This window comes from Rhinolophus ferrumequinum, chromosome 7 (genome assembly GCF_004115265.2).
Source record: "Rhinolophus ferrumequinum isolate MPI-CBG mRhiFer1 chromosome 7, mRhiFer1_v1.p, whole genome shotgun sequence".
NCBI lineage: Eukaryota > Metazoa > Chordata > Mammalia > Chiroptera > Rhinolophidae > Rhinolophus > Rhinolophus ferrumequinum.
In genome coordinates, this window is record NC_046290.1 from 6562388 (window position 1) to 6583208 (window position 20821).

General features: G+C 38.2%; 1 protein-coding gene across 1 annotated transcript in view; it reads left to right on the top strand.

Moving 5' to 3' along the window:
• MARCHF6 (membrane associated ring-CH-type finger 6) overlaps positions 1-20821 on the top strand; it is a 61530-nt gene that overhangs the window by 16528 nt on the left and 24181 nt on the right. The window contains exons 4-14 of the mRNA XM_033109914.1: positions 1509-1652; positions 6382-6454; positions 8917-9085; positions 10546-10735; positions 12106-12167; positions 12801-12833; positions 15217-15268; positions 18759-18817; positions 20048-20128; positions 20379-20447; positions 20527-20601. Of these exons, the coding sequence (XP_032965805.1) occupies positions 1509-1652; positions 6382-6454; positions 8917-9085; positions 10546-10735; positions 12106-12167; positions 12801-12833; positions 15217-15268; positions 18759-18817; positions 20048-20128; positions 20379-20447; positions 20527-20601 (1007 nt within the window). The remainder of the gene's footprint in view (positions 1-1508; positions 1653-6381; positions 6455-8916; positions 9086-10545; positions 10736-12105; positions 12168-12800; positions 12834-15216; positions 15269-18758; positions 18818-20047; positions 20129-20378; positions 20448-20526; positions 20602-20821) is intronic.

Genomic DNA, 20821 nt, shown 5'->3' on the forward strand with positions numbered 1-20821 from the left:
AAATTTTGTAAGCCTATGGTAATTATTTTTGCAGGTCTTTAAAATTTCAATTATATTTTATAATACTTGTACCTATTGATTGATATTTAATGTCGTTCATTGTAAATAAACCATTAAAGGATTCTTCTGACAAATTATCAAAAATTTGAAGCATAATTTTTATTCTGGGATTGTAATACCTTGCCCTCTTCCCCCAAACATTTTTTTTGTGTTTTAGTATTTTTTGTTTTTAAGTATCTTGAGCTGCTGAGTATAAATACTGTAATTAGTGTTAGTTTTACTTTGTTTTTATGTGATGAGTGTAAGTGGTGAAAGTCATTACAGTTTCACTTTTGGAGCTTTATATTCATCACCATCAAAATGTCAATTCCGTTATTTCATAGTCTTTTAATTTTTTTGTAGAGGATAAAAACTACAGCTTAGTTTTATAGCAAACTGTAAGACTAATTGAATATCTTTATGAAGTTTGATTCATTAGAAATATTCGAGTGAGCCTTTTGACTTGGAGGCCAATAAAAGCTTGTGTTTATACATTTTAGTTTTCATTTGTCAGTCATACGTTGTTTTCTTTATGTTTCTCGAAACCTATTTACTGGTTTAATGACTTGTTCTTATGTATCAAGTATCTTCTTAAAGTAAGTGATCTCTGTGGGTATGTTGTAAAACATTGCTATTTGTTAATTGTTTATTCCTTAATGTTTGTAGCTAGAAATCATTGTAGTGCTCTCATAAACTTTAGGTACTGATTTTAAAACTTGATGCATCATAATTCCTTGTTTTGGCCTCACTGGAGAAATAACGTTTATTCCTCCTCTTTCTTGGGGAGATAACCTGTGGTAGAGCAGTGGTTTTCACTGGAACCATTTAAAAAAGGAAATCTTTCTAAAACATGGCAAACCCTCTTTATCTGAATGTACTGAACCACATCTTGCAGAGAGTTGGAAAGACGTGAATTTACCATTTGGAGTGTTAATTATTACGTTAAAATTAGGGGATGGTGGCTAACAAATGCCAGTGGGCTGTTTGCTCCCACATTACAATGGCTCCACTGGAGACTGTTTTTTGAGTGCTGTGTCTAAGGCTTGTGTTTGAAGGAAGGTTTGTTCTTAATGATTTGTCATTAGCTTCACCTTTTATTCTTTTTGCTGTATCTGATCTTTTATAATTTGGAAAACCAGATGATGACATTGTTTGAATGCTAAAGTATGTGTAAATTGGTTTTGCATGAAGTTCATGGCTACGAGTGAGGGAGGTGGACTTCCCTTGAATCTTTTTCCTGCTCAGAGGCTTTTTGTATTGGCTTCTACATTTCACATGATTTGCTCTATAAATGACTTCTCGGTAAATGTGGTATTATTATAAATATTTGATTAACTTTTTAAATAAAATATATTTAAGTGTCATACAAATATTGAAAGTTAAGATAGCTCTACATGCCTGTTTTATATTTATGAATTAGGCTATTTTTAAATCTTCATGAAATTATATGCACTTTTTTCCTTTAATAGTTTATTCTCCAGATATGCCTTCACGGCTTCCAATCCAAGATATATTTGCTGGGCTGGTTACAAGTATTGGCACTGCAATACGATATTGGTTTCATTATACACTTGTGGCCTTCGCATGGTTGGGAGTTGTTCCTCTTACAGCATGTGAGTATTATTTCTTCTCTGGTTCGAGTTATTTAAACATTGTGTAACTATTTAATATTATGCAGTAATATTGCATTATATTTCTGTTTGAATGATATTTAATTCTTTGATATTATAATGCCGTATGTTAGGAAAGCCTCACTTACAAAACATCATTCATCTGAATTAAGAAGTATTTTTCAACAGGTCAGTTTCTTGAATGGATGTAGGGAAAGAAAAATACAGCGTACAGGGCCGGCCCGGTGGCTCAGGTGGTTGGAGCGCCGTGCTCCTAACGCCGGGATCACCAGTTCGATTCCCACCTGGGCCAGTGAGCTGTGCCTTCTACCGCTAAGATTGTGAACAACGGCTCTCCCTGGAGCTGGGCTGCCGTGAGCAGCTGGAGGTCGTGAGCTGCCGCCCGCTGCTGTGCTGCCGTGGGCTACTGAGTGCTGCCGTCAGCTACTGTGTGCTGCCAGGAGCAGCCGGTGACCAGTGTGAGTCACCGGCTGTGGCCGTGAGCCGCTGTGAGCCGCTGTGGGCAGCTGAGTGACTACCAGCGACCGATTGCATCAGCCGGGGGGAGCACAAGGCTCATAATACCAGCATGGACCAGGGAGCTGTGTCCTACACAACTAGACTGAGAAACAACTGGCTTAAACCGGAGTGGCAAAGTGGGGGAGCGGAAGAAGGGGGGAAAAATACAGTATACAGAGGTTAATAATGAAAGTTCATGAAAGAAATGAAAAAGCAGAATCAAACCATAATTGAAAGGAACTTGAACTTTATTGCTTGGAGTGTGCTAGAGCTTTCAAGGATTGCAAAAGATGAATTCTTTTGAGATTCCCCAACCCCCCTTTTAGAAGTCACTCACATATATAATGGACCTGAATAATTGGGAGGCTTTTCTTTCAAATACATGCGCTCTGGGGGAAGTTGGTGCATTAACCCTTGGTTGATACCTTTTGGGTTCTTTGTTGTTCTTAAAGGCATGGAGGGGAATATATGGTGTCAGAGTATATGGATAGGATTCTTTGGAGTTAAAAGCAAACAAGATTTTTGAATACATGTAAATATAAGTAATGCCCTCATGTTTCCTTAAAATAAAATAAACTTGATCATTTATGAAAATGAAAATATTGGGCAATGCACCAAATAGCACAATATAGGTACTTAGAAGAGTGAATTAGTGAGCTAGAAGATTGAGCAAGTTCTCTAGGATGTAACTCAGAGACAAGAAGTTGCAAATATGAGGGGAAAAGTTGAGAGATGGAGGCTGCACTGAGGTCTAGTAAATAGTTCCAGAAGGTAAAAGAGATAATGGAGATGAGGATATAATAGGAGTTATTAGATTGAAAGAGAGAGAGAGCTGATCATGATAAAGGAAAGAGATTCAAGGAACCTAGAGACACTCTAAAGTTTTCCAGTGCTTAGTAGGGTGATGTATAGGTGTTACGGTTCCAGATTATCCCACAAAGTAATGAAAATCAGACTACTGTCAGACTTAAAATCAGCTTTGTTTTTTTTCTTTGCTGAAACTAGAAAACAGCAGAAACTTCAAATTGAATATTAGAAGACAGAAACCTCAGAATTTGACAAAATTTTTGAACCTGAAATCTTTCACCCATCAATTATTCTCAGGTGGAAGGACAAAATACAGACATTTCAATAGATGCAAAGGCTTAGAAAGTTTACCACTTCAAACTATGAAATAAAGTGTTTGAGAATATGTTTTACTAAAATGAGCAAGGAATCAAAGAGAAAGATGTGAGCTACAAAGAAAAAGAACAAATACTTATAGCTAAGTCACAATTGTTAATCTACAGTAATCAGTAATTTTTAGTTAATAACAACCTCGACAGTCTTAACATGGGAGAAATTGTAAGGGGAGGACAGAAATGAGAGCTTTTTAAGCAGAGGCCACTGCTGCTCAGTGGAGGAAAGATGGGCTCTTCAATAAACGGTCCACTGCCAACTGGATGTCCATGTGGGGATATACACACCACATCGTCGGCTCATACCTCACACAGAAGCCTATTGCAGATGGAGCAGAAGCGGGATCTAGGAACGTTAGAACTAAAAAGTTCTGAAAGAAAATACAGAATTACCATAAAAGAAAATACTGATAAGTTGGACTTAATTAAAATTAAAAACTTTTATTCATGCTCAATACCTTTAAGAGAGAAAGGCATACCATGTTGTGAAAGAAGATATTTGCCATACACATATCGAACAAAAGACTTGTATCTAGAGTATATAAAGAATTCTTATAAAGCAGAAAAAGGCAAACAAGTTAAAAAGTGGACAGAAAGTTCTGTTCAGTTAAAAAATGGACAGAAGATTTGAACAGGTGTTTCTGGAAAAAAGGTTAAATGGCCAATAAGGACATGAAAAGATGCTCAGTACTACAGGTCATAAGGGAAATAAATGCACAAGAAGATACGCTGTATATGCAGCAGAATGGCTCAAATTAAGACAAGACAGTGCCACATGTCTCTTAAGCTTGGAGCTCTGGACACACATACACGATGGTGGGAGTGACCACTTTGGAAAACTGGGTAGTACCTGCCAATGATAAATTAAATACTATAAATACCTTATGCTGCAGCTGTTCCATTCCTGGGAATATAGCTAACAGAACCCAGAGCCTGGTGTCCACTAAAAGACGTGTGTATAAGAATCATCACAGCAGCTCTGCTAATAGTGTTAAAAACTGGAACCACCTAAGTGCCTACCAACAGCAGTAGAGGGGATACATTGTGGCTTGTCCATACAGTGGATACTCCATAGCAGTGGGAAAAGCTGACTATTGTGACATGGAATAACATGGATGATTTTCACTTTTTTGAGAAAAAGAAGCCAGGTAGAATAGTATGGATTGTATTATTGCAATTATGTGATATTTAAAAATAGGCCACGTTGGTCTATGGTAATAGAGATCGGAATAGTGGTTACCTTTTGCCAGAGATACTGACTGGGGAAGGGCTTGAGGGAGCCTTCTGGGGAGTGAGAAACAGTGATTTGGTGGCAGTTATCTGAATATATACATATATAAAAATTTACCCATACACTGAAGATTCATGTAAAATTTACCTTAATAAAAAGTAACACAACAAAACTTAAAGGTAATTGCTGGAAGAATAGAAATAAGACAATTGGTTTTATCCTGGGGAGTAAGAGGAGGACACAAATAAAATTTGGAAAATCCCCCAAAAGACAGGAAAGATAGGAAGGGGAGGGCAGGAGGAGGGAAGTAAAAGAGAGGAAAGGATAGGTTATAACATCTGTGATCATAGGGATTAGATTTCTCTATTGCAAGATAAAGCCTCACAGTTGGGAACGGTTAAAAGTGTTCCACTACAAGAGATAAGAACAAAGCAGCCCAAATTCATGCTAGAGGGATTTGTTAGCAAATGCTAACAAAACACAGGGACGGTCTTACTAGGAGGCATTCAAGATGAAAAGCTTTAAATGGGGGAAAAGCATTATATTTCATATTAATAAAAGGTACAGTCTACTGAGAAAATAATACTTAAGAACTTTTATGTATCAAAAAATAGGACTTAGAAATATGAAGAGCATTCACTGTCATAGTGGAAAACTAACACACCTCTCCGAAATCAGTTGATCAAATTATCAAAAACTAAGTAAGGACTCAGAGTATTTAAGTAACATAGTTAACAAGCTTGATTTCTGTTCTGACTTGTTCATACACATACATACACACACACACACACACACACACACACACAAAATCTACATTATGTTGCACAGTACATATTCTGTAACTTTTTAAGTTAGCAATTTACCATGTCTGTGTTTTCATGTAAGTACATGGTGAGTTACCTTATTTTTTAATGGATGTAGAGCACTCTTTTGTAAGGAGGCCGATAATTTATGAGCTCATTTTTCTATCTACAAACGTGGTTTGTTGTCAGTTTACTTTGTCACAAGCACACTTGCTTTGAATATTTTGTATACATATGTAAGTAATTTGTATTACATAGAATCTTTTCCTACCATCCTATTTTGAGTTGGCATTTGCAAACAGCCACGGAAGTCACTGAAAAGTTCTGATACAAGGCTACCGGGAATACTTTAACATATACAAGCTCTGGTTTGAAGGAAAATTTCAGCTGTTTCCTCTTGGCCCTCATTTCCAAATCTCTTTCTGCCTTGTCTAAGGGTAAGGGGGCGGTGGCTGTGTGTTCACCCACACTTCATTTTTCCTTTCCTGGTCAGATTTTCTCTTCCTGAGGATCCTTGAATTTGTTTTTTTAAACAATGGTGGTTAGTTTACTATTCATGGCATTGGAACATACACTCTCTTGGTAAGTCCTCTTTGTTGCAAAAATGTGTACCCCCTAAACTGAAAACCTTTATTTCCAGGAGCAGACGCAATGGACTTTAGAATTCCAGCTTAAAAAAATTCTCCATGTTATAACTTTGGAGATATCTTTACTTTAGATTTCTTTTCCTTTTCAGACATCTAACCTCTTTCAATAAAAATAAGCAAGTGAATCTAGAGAGAATCTAAACTTTGAACATTACTGTGTAAAATTGACTGTTCACTGTCACTATATTCATGACCATTTTGTTTTAAATTTAGTGTTTTGAGACTCAGCCTTGTAAAGACTGAAGGTTTATTTCCGTGACATTCACGGTTTTCCACTCACCTCTGTTAATTGAGCGACTGTATGAGTTCATGGTGAGAGTCGTGACCGTGAGCTGTCTTGTCCTTTTTTGGCAGGCCGCATCTACAAGTGCTTGTTTACTGGCTCCGTGAGCTCACTACTGACACTGCCACTGGACATGCTGTCCACGTGAGTATGGAACCTTGGGACGTAGGTGGGCTCGTTTTTCCTCCACATGTTTGTTTTTGTTGTATTTTGAAAAGTCCTATTCCTAGCACAAATAATAATTTGTATCTCTTATTGTCAGTTATAGCAGAAGTAGCTGACATACATATACATGATGTTTGTTGTAAAACATACCTGTCTTAAAGAACTATTATGTAATGATGGGACAGCTTGTTGTTCTACTGTATCTTAATTTGATATTAAGCATTGTAATTGCATTTTCTTGGGAAAGGCATACATGTGTTTTATTTACCACTGATGTCAGAATTAGAAATGCTATAAAAAAATAACTATATCAAGATTATTAGAGTATTAAGCCTGCAAAAGATTGCACCTGTATTTGCTAAACCTTCTTCTACGCCCCGCTGCCCTGAGGTTTCTGGGCCCTGTGTCGGTCAAGGAAAGTGGAACAGAAGCGCTCAGCGTTCTGAGTGGGCTGTTCAAAGATTAAATTCACAAATCTATGTAAAAACTCCATGTGAATTTTGAGCACTATGTTAGTGGATGGTAAGATTATCACCGAAGCTCGTCATTGCGTGCCTTATGTTGGCAGGCTCCCCTTTTCTCTCTGAGCTGGTTGGTTAGTGCGTCACCTGAATTGCCTTCATGAGACTGACTGCTCAGTGACGTGGGAGGGATGCCAGAAGCATGTTGGGGACAGTCAAAATAAATTGTAAACATGGCTTCGTCTTCTAATCCCATGCTGCCTTTTACAATTTGGAGAATTGAGCCAGTTTTTCTGAAAGTACTTAATACTAAACTATTTTTTTCCTGAGTAATGTTTTATTTTCTCTCTAGTATTAATTTTATTTCTGAAAATTTACTTCCAATTCTTAATAATGTCATAGCTACTACATGTTCTGTAGCTTACTTCTTCTCGTCATCTCTAGGCACAGCGTGTCAGTTGACTATTGCTTTAAAACATACGGTCCTCGAACCTCAATGGCTTCAAACAATGAGCATTTTTTTTTTGCTCATAATTCTGGGAGGTCAGCACCTTGGGCTGAGCTCGGTTAGTCAGTTCGTCTCTTGGGCTTTCCTCAGTTTCTCATGTATTTCACTGGTGTTGGATGGCCTAAGACAGCCCCAGCCGGGGTGCTGTGGTTCTCTTCCACGTGGCCTCTCATCTTCCAGAAGGCTAGCGGGCTTGTTTTACATGGTGGTCTCAGGGCAGCATCCTAAAAGGGTGAGAGTGGAAGCCAGCAAGCTCTCTTCTGGGCTCTAGGACTTACCTCCTCACTGGTCCAGGCAGTTCATAAAACCAGCCCAGATTCAAGGTGAGGGAAGAGGACTCTACAAAGAGTTTGTCACCATTTATAGTCTACAACAAGTAGTTGTTATTACAGCTGATGACAAGAAGGAGTAGAGGAAGTTTTAACCCTAGAAAGGTTTTAATATCCGGAGGGTTCCTTAGCAAGAGAGTGGTTAGGATTCTCCTTAATCAGGGTGTATTTCAGGTAATATTCCAGGGCCACATCAATTCAGTTGAGTTTGGAACTACTAGGCTGCGATCTCCCGAATTGACCCTTCCTCAGGTTTTCCATGGAGGAAAAAAGTCATTCCATAATGACAGTGGATTTCCAAAGGCCACTAAGATTCTTGAGTTATCTTTGAATTAATCTGAACTCAGACATAGACTAGGGAAGAATAAGCTCTTCCAGAGAGAAAGAGAACAAAGGAGGTCTTCAGTATTATAATACTGCATGTATTTTCATGTACGATTATAAAGGAACCATACTTAGTCTATCTGAGGTTGTTGAGGAGCTGACATACTTTTTTGGTGTATTTGCAGTTAGCATCAAAATTTAATCTGCTTTCTAAGTGCCAGGTTTCCGAAGTATGTTACACTTTGCCTTACACATCACATACTGAATATTTCTCGGCCATCTTTTCTTTACGTTGTCATCAGGCCTTTCTGGAAGTACTTTTCTACCTCTCTGATTTGTTGATTCTGTTCATGTGTTGGGGTCACGTATCAACTAACCAAGTTTGTTAAACTTGTGTGTAAAATAAAGACAAGGAGATTCTTAGTAAGGGTTGAATAGAGTTGCTCTCTTTTAGTAAATTGTATATATAGTTGGCCTTTTTTGGCTGTTGGTGCTTGTTTGCTTACCTTCCTGTTTCTAAGCTGTGTTCAAAGAGAGACGATGCATAGCTAATTTCTGTGTAGTTCTGATGTTATTCATTGCCCACTAAAATATAAACACATATAATACAAATGGATAAAATATATTTGGCCAGCTTATAATATAAGCAGAATTTCATCGTCCTTAGAAATAATTCTTTTTGAGAAACTGATTTTCACCCAGAAAATTATGAGTTTTCTGGCTGTCCTTTCTGAGATTTTACTGTAAAATGAAATATTACCTGTGGTTTCTTAATTTTAGGTGTTCTTTGGAGTAATGTGTATAATTTTTTTTTAATAGGGACAATTTATTGGCGGATTGTTTGCAGGGTTGCTTTGTGGTGACATGCACACTGTGCGCCTTCATCAGCCTGGTGTGGCTGCGCGAGCAGATTGTCCACGGGGGAGCGCCGGTGTGGCTGGAGCATGCCGCTCCGCCCTTCAATGCCGCTGGGCACCCCCAGAACGAGGTAACGCCCTCACCCCAGCTCACGTTGTGTGGGCAGCACACGGAGTTATTGTCACCCTCCAGGACCCTTGACTCTTGTGTCCCTCATTGCAAAGCAGAATAGTGAAAAGGTTTGGAAGGAAATAAGGGGGGGTGTGAAAACTCAAAAGAATGCTGCTGTGACTTTGCCTCTTCATTTTCTGGTGAGACTGGGAATAATATTGGGGGGGTATAGTGAGGTGCCTTTTCCTTCCCTCTGCCTGGGTTAACTGCTTAATGCAGGCCTAGACGATCAGATACAGACTTCTGCACATGCTCCTGATAACGCTGGGTAACATTAAGGAGGCTGCCTACCTCTTTGTTCATCAGTTTCTTTGTGAGTAAAATGCCCACCTTCGCTTCTCCCAGGAGGAATATTCCCCAAAGTTGAAAAATTAGAACCCTGTGGATAACAGTCTTGTGCGGTTTTACTTGTTCTTTACGAGATGACATGCTTAGATACAAGAGCATTTGCTAGAGACATTAAAAAGGTTATATAAATGATGTTAGTGTTTTGCTTGCTGAGAAATTGTGGGGCTGAAAATCTCAAATATTAGCTACTTACATATGAAAACAGTTCACACTTCATAAAATTTTATGAAAAAATTGTGATATACTCAACATGATAATGAACAACTTAATTTTTCATTTTATGACCTACTTTTGTAAGGGTGTAGATTGAGTTCATCAAATGTCGCCATACCTTTCTCTCTACAGGATTAAGAGTGCAATTTCTCCTTTGAAAACCACACATAAAAAATGGGACTAAAAGGAAAGGATACTGTTCTTATACAGCATGAATACTTTTATCGTTGTACCTCATGTTTTGAAGCATTTAGTGCAGTTCTTTTAGAAGGTTCAACTCCATGGGAGTTGAGTATTTGACTTAAGTAGAGCTCTGTCTTTGCTGTGTAGGTAGGAGAACTCAGGAAGAGCCGGAGAAGAGGCATGTGGGAACTAGAAAGTCTGTCTGGGCAGCTTACCTGCTGAGCAGAAGTTAGATGTGTTTTCCTCAAATGCTTAACTGATAACTGACAATTAAGTTACGTATCTGTATGTATGTAACCAAATAGATGCATAAATAAACACATGTTCATTCCTGAAGCGGCCATTAAAGACCAGGGATGTCTTACAAAGAGGGATTATAGAATGATGTATTCAAGATAGCCCGATTTGTTAAGCAGTCTTCTCTAATGCTTTATGAAATGGCAATCCCCAGATTATGCTGAGTGGCTATAGACGCTGACGGGATTCAGATCTTTGTATGCCAGGTTGGTGCAAGGTCAGGTGCCTTTAGAAAAAATGAGAAGTGTTTTTTTTTTGAATTTTAATAGTTTGTGCTTGATAGCTAATTTATTTATTTATTTTTAAGAAAGCAGAGCACAATTTGGAAATAGAGTGGGACTGAGACACGTTAGTTCATTAGCTCTTCTGTCATTTTAGGCTCCAGCAGGAGGAAATGGTGCTGAAAACGTTGCCCCCGAGCAGCCCGCTGACCCAGCAGCTGAGAACGCGGTGGTGGGAGAGAACCCGGATGCCCAGGATGGGCAGGCCGAAGAGGAGGAGGAGGAGAACGAGGAGGAAGATGAGGCTGGCGGGGAGGACGCCGCCGATGCCAACCCCGGGGCCCAGGGTAAAGGCTGCTGCCCGTCCTCGCCCTTCCCTCGGGGCCAGGCACCCACCCCCAGCTTGCCGGGGGAGAAGGGCTCAGCTTTCACCATTTAATGGATTTGAAGTTCTGTTTTTAGCCTGTTTTCACTTTATTTTGGCAAACTTGCGTTTATGACTATACATATGCATTCATTTTGTTTTTCTGTGAAGCACAACACATTTTGTGTTTTAAAATCCTACTCTATACAGGACTTTTGTAGGGTGGATAAGAAGAAATTCTTTGTAAGTTGGAGTAGACCCTAGTTTTTTTAAACACGGGATTTGATACAGATTTGCCTTACTTTTTGCCATTTCTATTGAGTCAGTACAACTTTTAATATGAAAGAAGAATTCTCAAAGTGTATAGTATAGGGCAGCAACCACCTAAAGAAACAGTTTCTCCTTTTTTAGCCGTGAACTCCACCATGCCAGAGGAGATCGAGACTGGCCCTCAGGACTGTCAGTAGCTCAGAACCTTTTCTGTCCTTCCACCCCAGAGTTTAAGCGCTACCCTGTCTCTGGGTCCACTTGACATTGCTAATATCCGTGTTCTAGGCCCTCACACGCCAGGGACCTGCCTTCATGGCGTTTCTGGTCTAATGAAGAAGTAGGAAAACCCACGTGAGCAAAGTTACCAGTACACGTTGATCATTGTTAGCCGGTTTCTGAGGGTGCCACTGGGAGACACCTGTTTTAAACAAGAGTCCTCAGGTAGCTCAGAGTAAGTGCTATTTGAGCTGAGACCTGAAGGATGAGAAGGCGCGAGTTGTGTAGGGAGAGCAAGGGACCTTTGCAGGGAGACGCGAGTCTGTGTCCAGCGGCTCTGAGAGTGCAGCTTGTTGCCTGCGAGCCTGGTGTTGGCCATCAGCTCTCTCTCTCGGTCCAGTGCAGTAGCTTCCGTTCTTGCTCCACATTGTATTTCTATTGCTCTCCTGCCTTTAAAATCTTTCAGTGTTGTTTCCATGATACTCCAGAACAAAATGAAATCCATGCTTCACGTTCCTCCTGTGTGAGCGGGTCCCTCATCTATACCTTCTGCCTCCTCCTCACCCAGCGAACTCCAACCCCCTTGGCTCCTTACTTTTCTCATCCACCACCAGAGTCATTCCTGATTCAGAGCTGTTGAATTCCTCTCTCTCACAAAACCCTATTTATTTCCTTTGTAGCACTTACCACAATCTAGAATCATGTATTCTTACTTACTGGCTAACAAGCACATACTCTTATGAAAAAGTTTTAAATGTGGCTTAGCTTCTCAACTACAGTTTACAAAACACCGAATTAAGAGAGTGCATTTTATCATTTATAGTTCAGGTTCCGCCAGTAATCTTTAAACTACAATTATGTTTCCAGACGACATGAACTGGAATGCATTAGAATGGGACCGAGCTGCAGAAGAGCTGACGTGGGAAAGAGTGAGTCAGACTTCTTTCTGTCAAGCACCCTAGTGTTTTAATTCTAAAGTGTTTTTTAAAGTTGGGCATATTTAGATGTGTACACTAATTTTGTAGTTATTAATAACATTTGATGAAAACTTGAATAGAACTTTAATTTCTAGAAAAAATTAGGTGATGTTTTGTTTGTGGAGACAGTATTAAAAATATTAAGATGAATATTTATTGATGACTATTTTTCTGTCTTCCGGACTTTTAATACAAATCTTGCTCTACCAAGAGAATGTTTAACCTGAAATTGTAGACTTTTCAAGAAATTAAGTAACAGTTTAAATTTAAGTATTATTCTGATGCTTCAGTTGACATTGTAATGTATCATGAAATCTTGACTGGCTTCGTATCTAATGTCAGAGTAAATCCCAAGATGCAATTTTTTTGACTTTATAATCATGATTTGGAATAAAAGGAGACCTGAAATATAAAAATCCCATGAACAGAAATTTCTTACTCTCTGAAAATGATAGGCCATGTTGGAAAGTAGTGGGTAAGGATTATGTTTAAAGATACTGAAAAGAAAATGAGCCTTTCTCATAAGTTAAAACCTATTTTATCTTGAATTAATTATTAATTAATGCATATTATTATTTATTTTAGATGCTAGGACTTGATGGATCACTAGTTTTTCTAGTAAGTAAAGCTAATTTTTTTAATAATAGAATTTTGACTTATTTGTCTTAGTGATTCAGTGATTTCAGATTTGCAATATGTGCTAGCTTTTAATACTAAAGATCAAAATGCCCTTTGATTTTTTTATTACTTGATACGTTGAAAAAAGTTTGTATGTATTGAAAATATTGGCAAAGCATAAAGGTAATACTATTTTAAAAGGAAATTACTAAACATTTGATTTTTAGAAAAGAAAACGAAATACAAAATGAATGGTAGTTAGGGAAGAACTTGGTCTTGTAACGTTCCTCCTTGCGTGTTTAATGCATGAACTGGTGGGAGTGGCGCAGCGTGGTGTTCACAGTGGAGCCTCGGGCTCATAGGTTTCCACTTTTTGCTGAACCCACTTTACCTTGTTAGTAGAGTACAACTCAAAGGCGAGGGGACAGTTCTTCAAAGAACCTGTTCTTTAAAGGAGAAATGATTTTTTTTCTTTTTTTTTTTTTTAAGGTTCTGTAATATAAAATCTCTTACCACTTGGGATTTTTAAATGGCCTTGGGTATCAAGATGACTTTGGCTGCTGGTAGCAGAAACCCTAGTGACCGAAACAATAACATAAAAAGTTCAAAGGAAGGATGGGCTTGAGGGGTCCTTGATCCAGAGGCCCAACAATGTCATCAAAGACCCAAATAATTTCCATCCATCCCCTCTCCTGTTCACAGTGTTGGCTTCTTCCTTGGGCTGACTCCAGAAGGGAGCCAGAATACCGTGTTTCCCCGAAAGTAAGCCCTAGCCGGACCAGCAGCTCTAAGGTGTCTTTTGGATTAAAAATTAATATAAGACCCGGTCTTATATTATGTGAGACTCGGTCCTATATTATATTAAAATGAGACCAGGTCTTATATTAATTTTTGCTCCAAAAGACGCCTTAGAGCTGATGGTCCGGCTAGGTCTTGTTTTCGGGGAAACATGGTAGGAAGTTGAGGTGAATAGTTGCACTGAGGAATGTATCTGGTGGTCATTCACAGACTAGCGAGCTCCTATTCAAGATTTGATCAGGGTCATTATAGAAAGTATTATTTGGCTACATACTCATTTAGTGTGACTCGTACCTCGGCAGTTCCTCATAGATGAGTGACAGAAGTCATTGAAGCAGTGGTGTTGACTCAAACCTTCTCTTGACTGCAAAAAACCATTTACAGAATGACGTCATTCATTCATGGAAAATTATGTTTAGTATCTACCGTGTGCCTGCCATTGTGATAGTTCCTGGAGATTCAGAGGTGAATGAAATAGGGTCCCTGTTCTCAAAGATGCTTTATAGTTTAGTCTAGAGAAATGAACAAGTGAATACAGAACTTTAGAGGTACTGTGTGTTAAAGACGCAGGAGAGAAGGTGTGCATAGGACTCACGAGGTACAGAAGAGGGCCTGATCAGGTGTTTCGCGGGGATTTGTCAGCAGAGAATTTTTAGAGAAGGTAACTTAGAGGTTGAGGTACAAAAGATGCAGGAGATAAAAGGACAGTTTGGGAGGCCTTAAGGCAGAGAAGCTGAAAAAACTGAAGGGCTATGAGCCGGCGTGGGGAGTAGGAATGTGGCAGTTGGCCATCTCTTAGACAAACTAACCACCCTTCCTGCCCCTTGGGTTTGCGGTAGGTTGGGGACCTGATCAGAACAGTCTTTCTAGAAAGAAAATCTCACAATGGTGGCCCCTTTGGGAAGGGTCATTTAATTCGATGTTTGGGGTGGTGGGAAGGTGGTGGACCTAGACAAACGAGCTTGGACATTCTGGTGTCAGCATGGAGCATGACTAAAGTGTATAACGTGGCTGGAGGAATAGATGGTAGCGGTCATCTTGGAGGTGGTGATACATAACCGGAAGTGGACCGATGGCCCAGTGTGAATGAGCATTCTGAGGCATGAACAAAGACAGCCAGTGTACCATAGAGAGACACGGGGCTGGAGAAGATCGAGTGACCTTGTCAAAGTCACGAGAACAAAATGGACATAGAAAGAAGCACTGTGTAGTTTACTTTCTTATGTTTTTAAGAATTAACGTGGTTTTCAAATTTTTTCCATTTGGAGTTTTTCAGTGTCATTTGAGTTAATCTGGCAGTTATTTATGAGAATCTGTGTATTTTGTGGTATATTATTCATTTCTGAAGAGGAACTGTTTAGTGGATTAATTCCTTTGATTTGTTTTCTACATGTAACGTGAACTTTGAGTTTTATTAGGTTTAGTTTTATAAGCTATCTAATGAAAAATGTAAAGTTGCATATAATTTTTGGAATGAAATCTTAATTATACAGTGACAATTTCAGTCTAACTGTGTGGAGCTGTCTAATTAAACATAATATCAGATAGGAATTGAATATGTTTTATTAATGCTCTTTTCCTTTAGGAACATGTCTTCTGGGTGGTGTCTTTAAACACACTGTTCATTCTTGTTTTTGGTAAGTGGTGTTTATGCTTTTGTTTATGATATTACGGTAGGAGTTTAGTTTTCCAGAAGCCTTCTTATGTAGGTTCTTGTTTTGTTTGTAAACATAGGAATATGTGTAACAATTTTAGATAGGAATCCTGTGCAGATCTTTTGTAAGCAACACTGACTTCAGTTTCCTGTAGTTACCTGCTGTCTCTGTTTCTGTTGGGTATTTCTGCTTCTTTGTAGAAGCCGATTTTAGACTGATCTGAGAATATACAATATCCCATGTGGGGAATTAATTTTGCTCTGATTACCTGTGTGCTCCTTCCTATGGCAGAAGATTTTGTTGCCATCTGTCAAAATCCTGACCAAGGCCTTACCAGAGACCCTGGCTTGGGACCTATCACCAGAGATGGATGTGGGCTTGAGGGAAAACAGTGAACCTTCCCCAAGTGTGAATTCCCCTTAGAACCAGATCTCAGTAAATGCAAAGTCTCTTCCAAACACTTTCACAACTGCAGCTGTGAGGATTCTGTGACAACACACGGGTCCCTCCCACTGGGAGTAATTAAAGGAAGGAGGATTGAGGAGACTCAGTGGACAGACTCTTCTGCTTTGGGAAAGATAGGTAAACTGAGTCAAGTAAACCAAGGCCTTCGAATTCCATTCCTGCTTCTCTCAAGGAAGAGCGGGTGGAGTCTGATGGAATCAGGTTATTGTTGGACTGTGTTAGGATTGTGTCTCAGAGAGAGAACTCGGGCTCCAGATCTCGATGGTCTTTGAGAAGTCCCTTCCTTTAATGCAAGTGAGTTATTTCGGTTCTGCTGAGGAGGAAGGAGTAGATTTCCCAAGATTCCTCCTCTGAATTCAAACATCTCTGCTTCCTGTTGAGGACCACATTGTGACCCAGAAAATAATGTCTTCAGCAGGAAGCCACGTGGTCAAAAAGACATGGAATATGTAGATTGAGAATGAGACAAAAATTAATATCTGAGTATTATCTGTACAGAGCAAAAAAAAGTTGCAGGTAACTTGCTGAAATAAAATATCTTGAAAAAAAGATGGTGCAAATAAAGAAGCTCATTCTTTGTTTCCCCTTGCATATGGGGGTGAAAATGTGTTTGCAGATTATTCTGCATTTATTTTTCATTATGTAAAATAATTGGTATATAGAGTATGAAACTGTTTTGATCTTGACCAAGTTTTATTTGAGAGAAAAAATGATCTGTTGAATTTAGTCTTTGCTCTTGCAAAAATAGCTTAATACTAAATTAATGTTTGGAGGAACAAATCACCTTTAAAACATGAATTATAGACGTAAGAACTCTCATTTATATAAAGTAAATCTCATCTAAATAAAGTTTTTTCTAATCTCCTTAGCTTATATAAATTTATATGAAAATAATTTGTCTTAGCAAACTTACATACATTATACTTAGGAGGTCTTGAAGTGAAACAAGAAGTTTTCTTCCTTTTAGGGATATAGATGAACACAGTCATTGGGATTGAGCATAGTCATGTTTCTCTTTTCTACTTGAGTTGCTCTACTGCAATTTTCCTTTGGCAGTTTTTGGACTCTTGTGGTCATGTACTTTGCAGAAATAAAACCTTACAACACTACTGTCTTCCAGTAGAAGAGAATGACCCTGAGAAACTGACTTTAGTGTCAGGATACCTCTCTGGTAGTTACTGTGTAATGGGATAGAAACTGATTGTTACAGTTGGTGCTCAGGTTAATATTTAATCAACCTATTAATTACCGTAATGATTAATAATACATATGTAAATAGAGTTAAAATTTGGAGGTTGCCTTTCCCAGGGGCCTTTTTGAGCTATCCTGAGTGGGGTGTGAGAACAAAATAGGAAAAATTATGCATATGTTTTCTTATTTCCGTTTAAAAATTTCTTGTGCTTTATAATACACATAATATATATTAGGAAAATAATGCATGTGTCTAATTTACAATTAAATTCTAAATAAATTTTAGACCCATAAATAAATTTCCACCCATAGAATGCTTGATCACAACTGTTTGGTGGTAGATGCCTATAGATTCACTCTAACTTTTGTCTTAATGATTGAGATGCCCTCCTCCCTTCCTTAGTAATCTATGCCGTTCAATTTTTTTGCAATAAATAAAAGATAATTAAATTTTATTAAGAACAAATTTAAATTTTTTTAACAGGGCAAGAAAGACTTGAGGAAAAGAAACTGAAAATGCTTACTATAAAAATTTTAAGAATATTTTCTTATTTAACCATAATATTATCACACCTTACAAAATTATCAGAATTTAGTATTTCTTAGTAATCCAACATATTAAAAATCCCCAGATTGTTTCTTTAAATGTCATTTTATAGTTGGTTTGTTTTAATGAGGATCCAAATGAGGTCCCCAAGTTATTTTTAGTTGTTAATCCTTTTCATCTAGAATATTCTTTTGCGCCTCCCCCACATTTTGCCATTGATTTGTTGAAGAGACTTAGGTCAGCTGTCCTGTTAGTGCCTGATGGTCTACATTTGTCCACCTGCTGCCTGATGATGTCAGCTACCTTGCCCCCTTTTTCTCCGTGTTTCCTTTAAACTGGAAGGTAGATCCAAGGGCCTGATTAGAATCAGGTTCAGTAGGTTTGGGACAAATCCTTCACTGGTCATACTTTGCCTATTAATACAACATATCAGGCGGTAGATGGTGTTTCGTTCTCCACCTTTATCTGTGGTTCATGTGATATCATTTTGAAGCCTATACTGGTAGCTTTCATTTTTCTCTTACCCGTCAGAAAGTGGTCTGTGTGGGTATTGATCCGTGTGATCTGAGTATTTTAGTATCATGCAAATGTCTAGTGTTCCATCAGCATCTCACCTAATGATTTTATTATCCTTTGGTGATAACTGCCTGAAATAATTTATTAGGCACTGCAAAATGATTTTTATAAATGCTGTCATTTTTTACATTTATTTGCTGGCTTTTCTGTCAAGAACTGATTTTTATCAGCTCGAGCTACTTAGTTAATCCAAACTTATTAGTGCAGATGGAGCAGGACAGATGCACACTTCTTCCCCTTTAATTACTAGTTTTCAGGGTAAGGAATTGGTGCACTAACTACTTCATTGGTGATAAAAACTGTTTTTTGTTATGTTGCTTTTACTCCCTTTTGTTTTTGTTTTTGGCCTGCCACATTTTGATTATTATGATACTCATGGATTTGTATGTGTTCAGTGTGTTTCCATCAGTTTTGGTTATTACTATTATTTTTGATACTCATCTCATCTTTTCTTTCGCCTGTGACACCCTCTTCACAGTGGTTTCTGTGTTCTTGTGCCATGAGCTTATTAGACCTTGATAACTTTATTGTTCTCTAGTTGTAGAGAATGTCCCAGGAAGTACGTTTTTGACCCCAGTTCTGGAATGTTCCATTTGCTTAAGAAGCTCTGGTTCCTTTTAGTGGTTGATGGTATTAGAAGTTTTCATTGTTTTGATTTTGAAGTTTTCATTGAGTTTTTTTCCTCCCTTTTAGCATTTTGTCCTTACCACATTGGTCATTTCTCTCTTGTTGGTTTGGGATTTGAAGAACATGTGAGTATAATACCTTTACAAACTTACTTTTATTACCCTCCCCCCAATTTGATATTTGTTGAGCAGTAGTAATATTGTGAAGAGTTACTTCATTTCTTAATTGGCTTTATACAAAGAATAGTTATCCAACACAGTCTTGTTCTTTTAAAACTGACAATAGCTCAAGACACAGTAGGTCATGTTGCCAGTTAAGATGTGCTCTGAAATCCCATATACAGTCTCCCCTCCTGTTGGGTGGGCCAGGGGCATACTGGGAAATTTTTCTTGCAAGCTGACTTGAACCAGTTCGGTGAATTTATGTGGCCCTTCTCTCCCTTTTCTCCTCAGTGAATTTAGGAAAGTAACAATGTATCAGTCAGTTTAAAAAATGGTTTGTCTTGGAATGATGGATTGTAGTGTTTTCTAAACAATTGCTTTAATTTTGACATTTTATCATTGTTTTTTAGAGGTAGGTAAATATTTGGATGTACAACTACTATTTTGGGGTGGCACAGAAAGAGTTCAATCTTAAGGATGATCTAACATACCTGAGATACTATGTTCAATTTGTGCATGTGAATCCTAAGGGATCACATTCTGGTGTTCTGAAAGGGCAAAGAGAGATGTCCCGGTATTTAATATAGCTCTCTGAATTCTTACTAGTAGAATGCAGGAACTTGAAAAGTTAGGATAAATTCTTTGATAAATTTTGACTTTCCAAGCGATTGCCACTTGCTATCTGAAATTCAGGAACCAAAAAGGTAGGCAGTATTTGTCACTATCAAACTCTTACTCTGTTGATTGAGAATGGACCAGATTTGGAGAGCAAGGGAGATAGAAACGGTCACTTCTAGTGGCAGAAAGTGAGGCCCTGGGATGCACTGGGCAGGTGGCTAGCTTGCCAGCGCGCTGCTGCTTATAGCTCAGCCGTGAGCACGTCCGCTCCAGGATGGAGTCGAGTGTAGACGATTGTATTACTGCCTGATTTCTGTAAAATTTAATTTACTCTTTGTCGGCTTAAATAAAGTGTTATTCTCTAGTTTTTCCTTGTCTTTTCACAATAGATAGCAGTCAGTGGGAGAGTCTGGTTTAGAGAGAGATCATCCAAAGGGGATTTTTACTGTTGTTTTCTAGTTATAAATTGCCTAGCTGGTTTCCTTGTAGTCTACTTGGATTGTTTAATACACTGTTAAACTGGGGTATAGGTTGTGTGGTACAATTAAAGTTTGTTTATTTTTTTCTTATTTCCAGGTCCAAGCATCTCATTTTGAAGGCCTAATCACAACTATAGTTGGGTATATTCTTTTAGCAATAACACTGATAATTTGTCATGTATCCTTTAATAAACCAATTTAGGTCTTTAGTAATAATCATACCAAAGAGTTGTTCCTATCAATGACAAACTATTTCTCTCCCCTTGTCCTTATTGTAGAAGTTGTAGGTATTTGTAGTGATGATAAGGGCAGACAAAATATGAAACAAATTAATTTTGTTTGCCAAGTAATACTAAGTATTGCCTAAATTATTATAGGTGTTTACTGTACTTTGAAATGCTCAGTTTTTCCTTGACTAGGTGCTATAGGGCTTGGCCACTCTTGTTAAATTTCATAGGTCTCGTCGCTTGCTTGGAGTCTGCTATATTGTTGTTAAGGTAATTCCTGTCATAAGTTAAAACTGGAAAACAGTTTATCCTCATTTGGGTGATATTGATCACCTATATTTTTACTTAGGTCTCTTTGCTAGTAGTGGTGGAAATTGGAGTGTTCCCTCTCATTTGTGGCTGGTGGCTGGATATCTGTTCCCTGGTGAGTTTATTATTTATTATCATAACAATCTAATAATTTGAAGGCTTCAGAAAAGACATCTTTAGAATGGGTTCCTTTTAAAGGAGAGTCAATATTGGATAATAATTTGCTTACTTTTTTCTAAGAATATCATTGTGGAGTCTTAATGTTACTAATTTTTCTTGAGTGCCTGCTTTTTTTGAGGCCTTCTGCAGATTTTTGATGCCATGGTATTTTGACT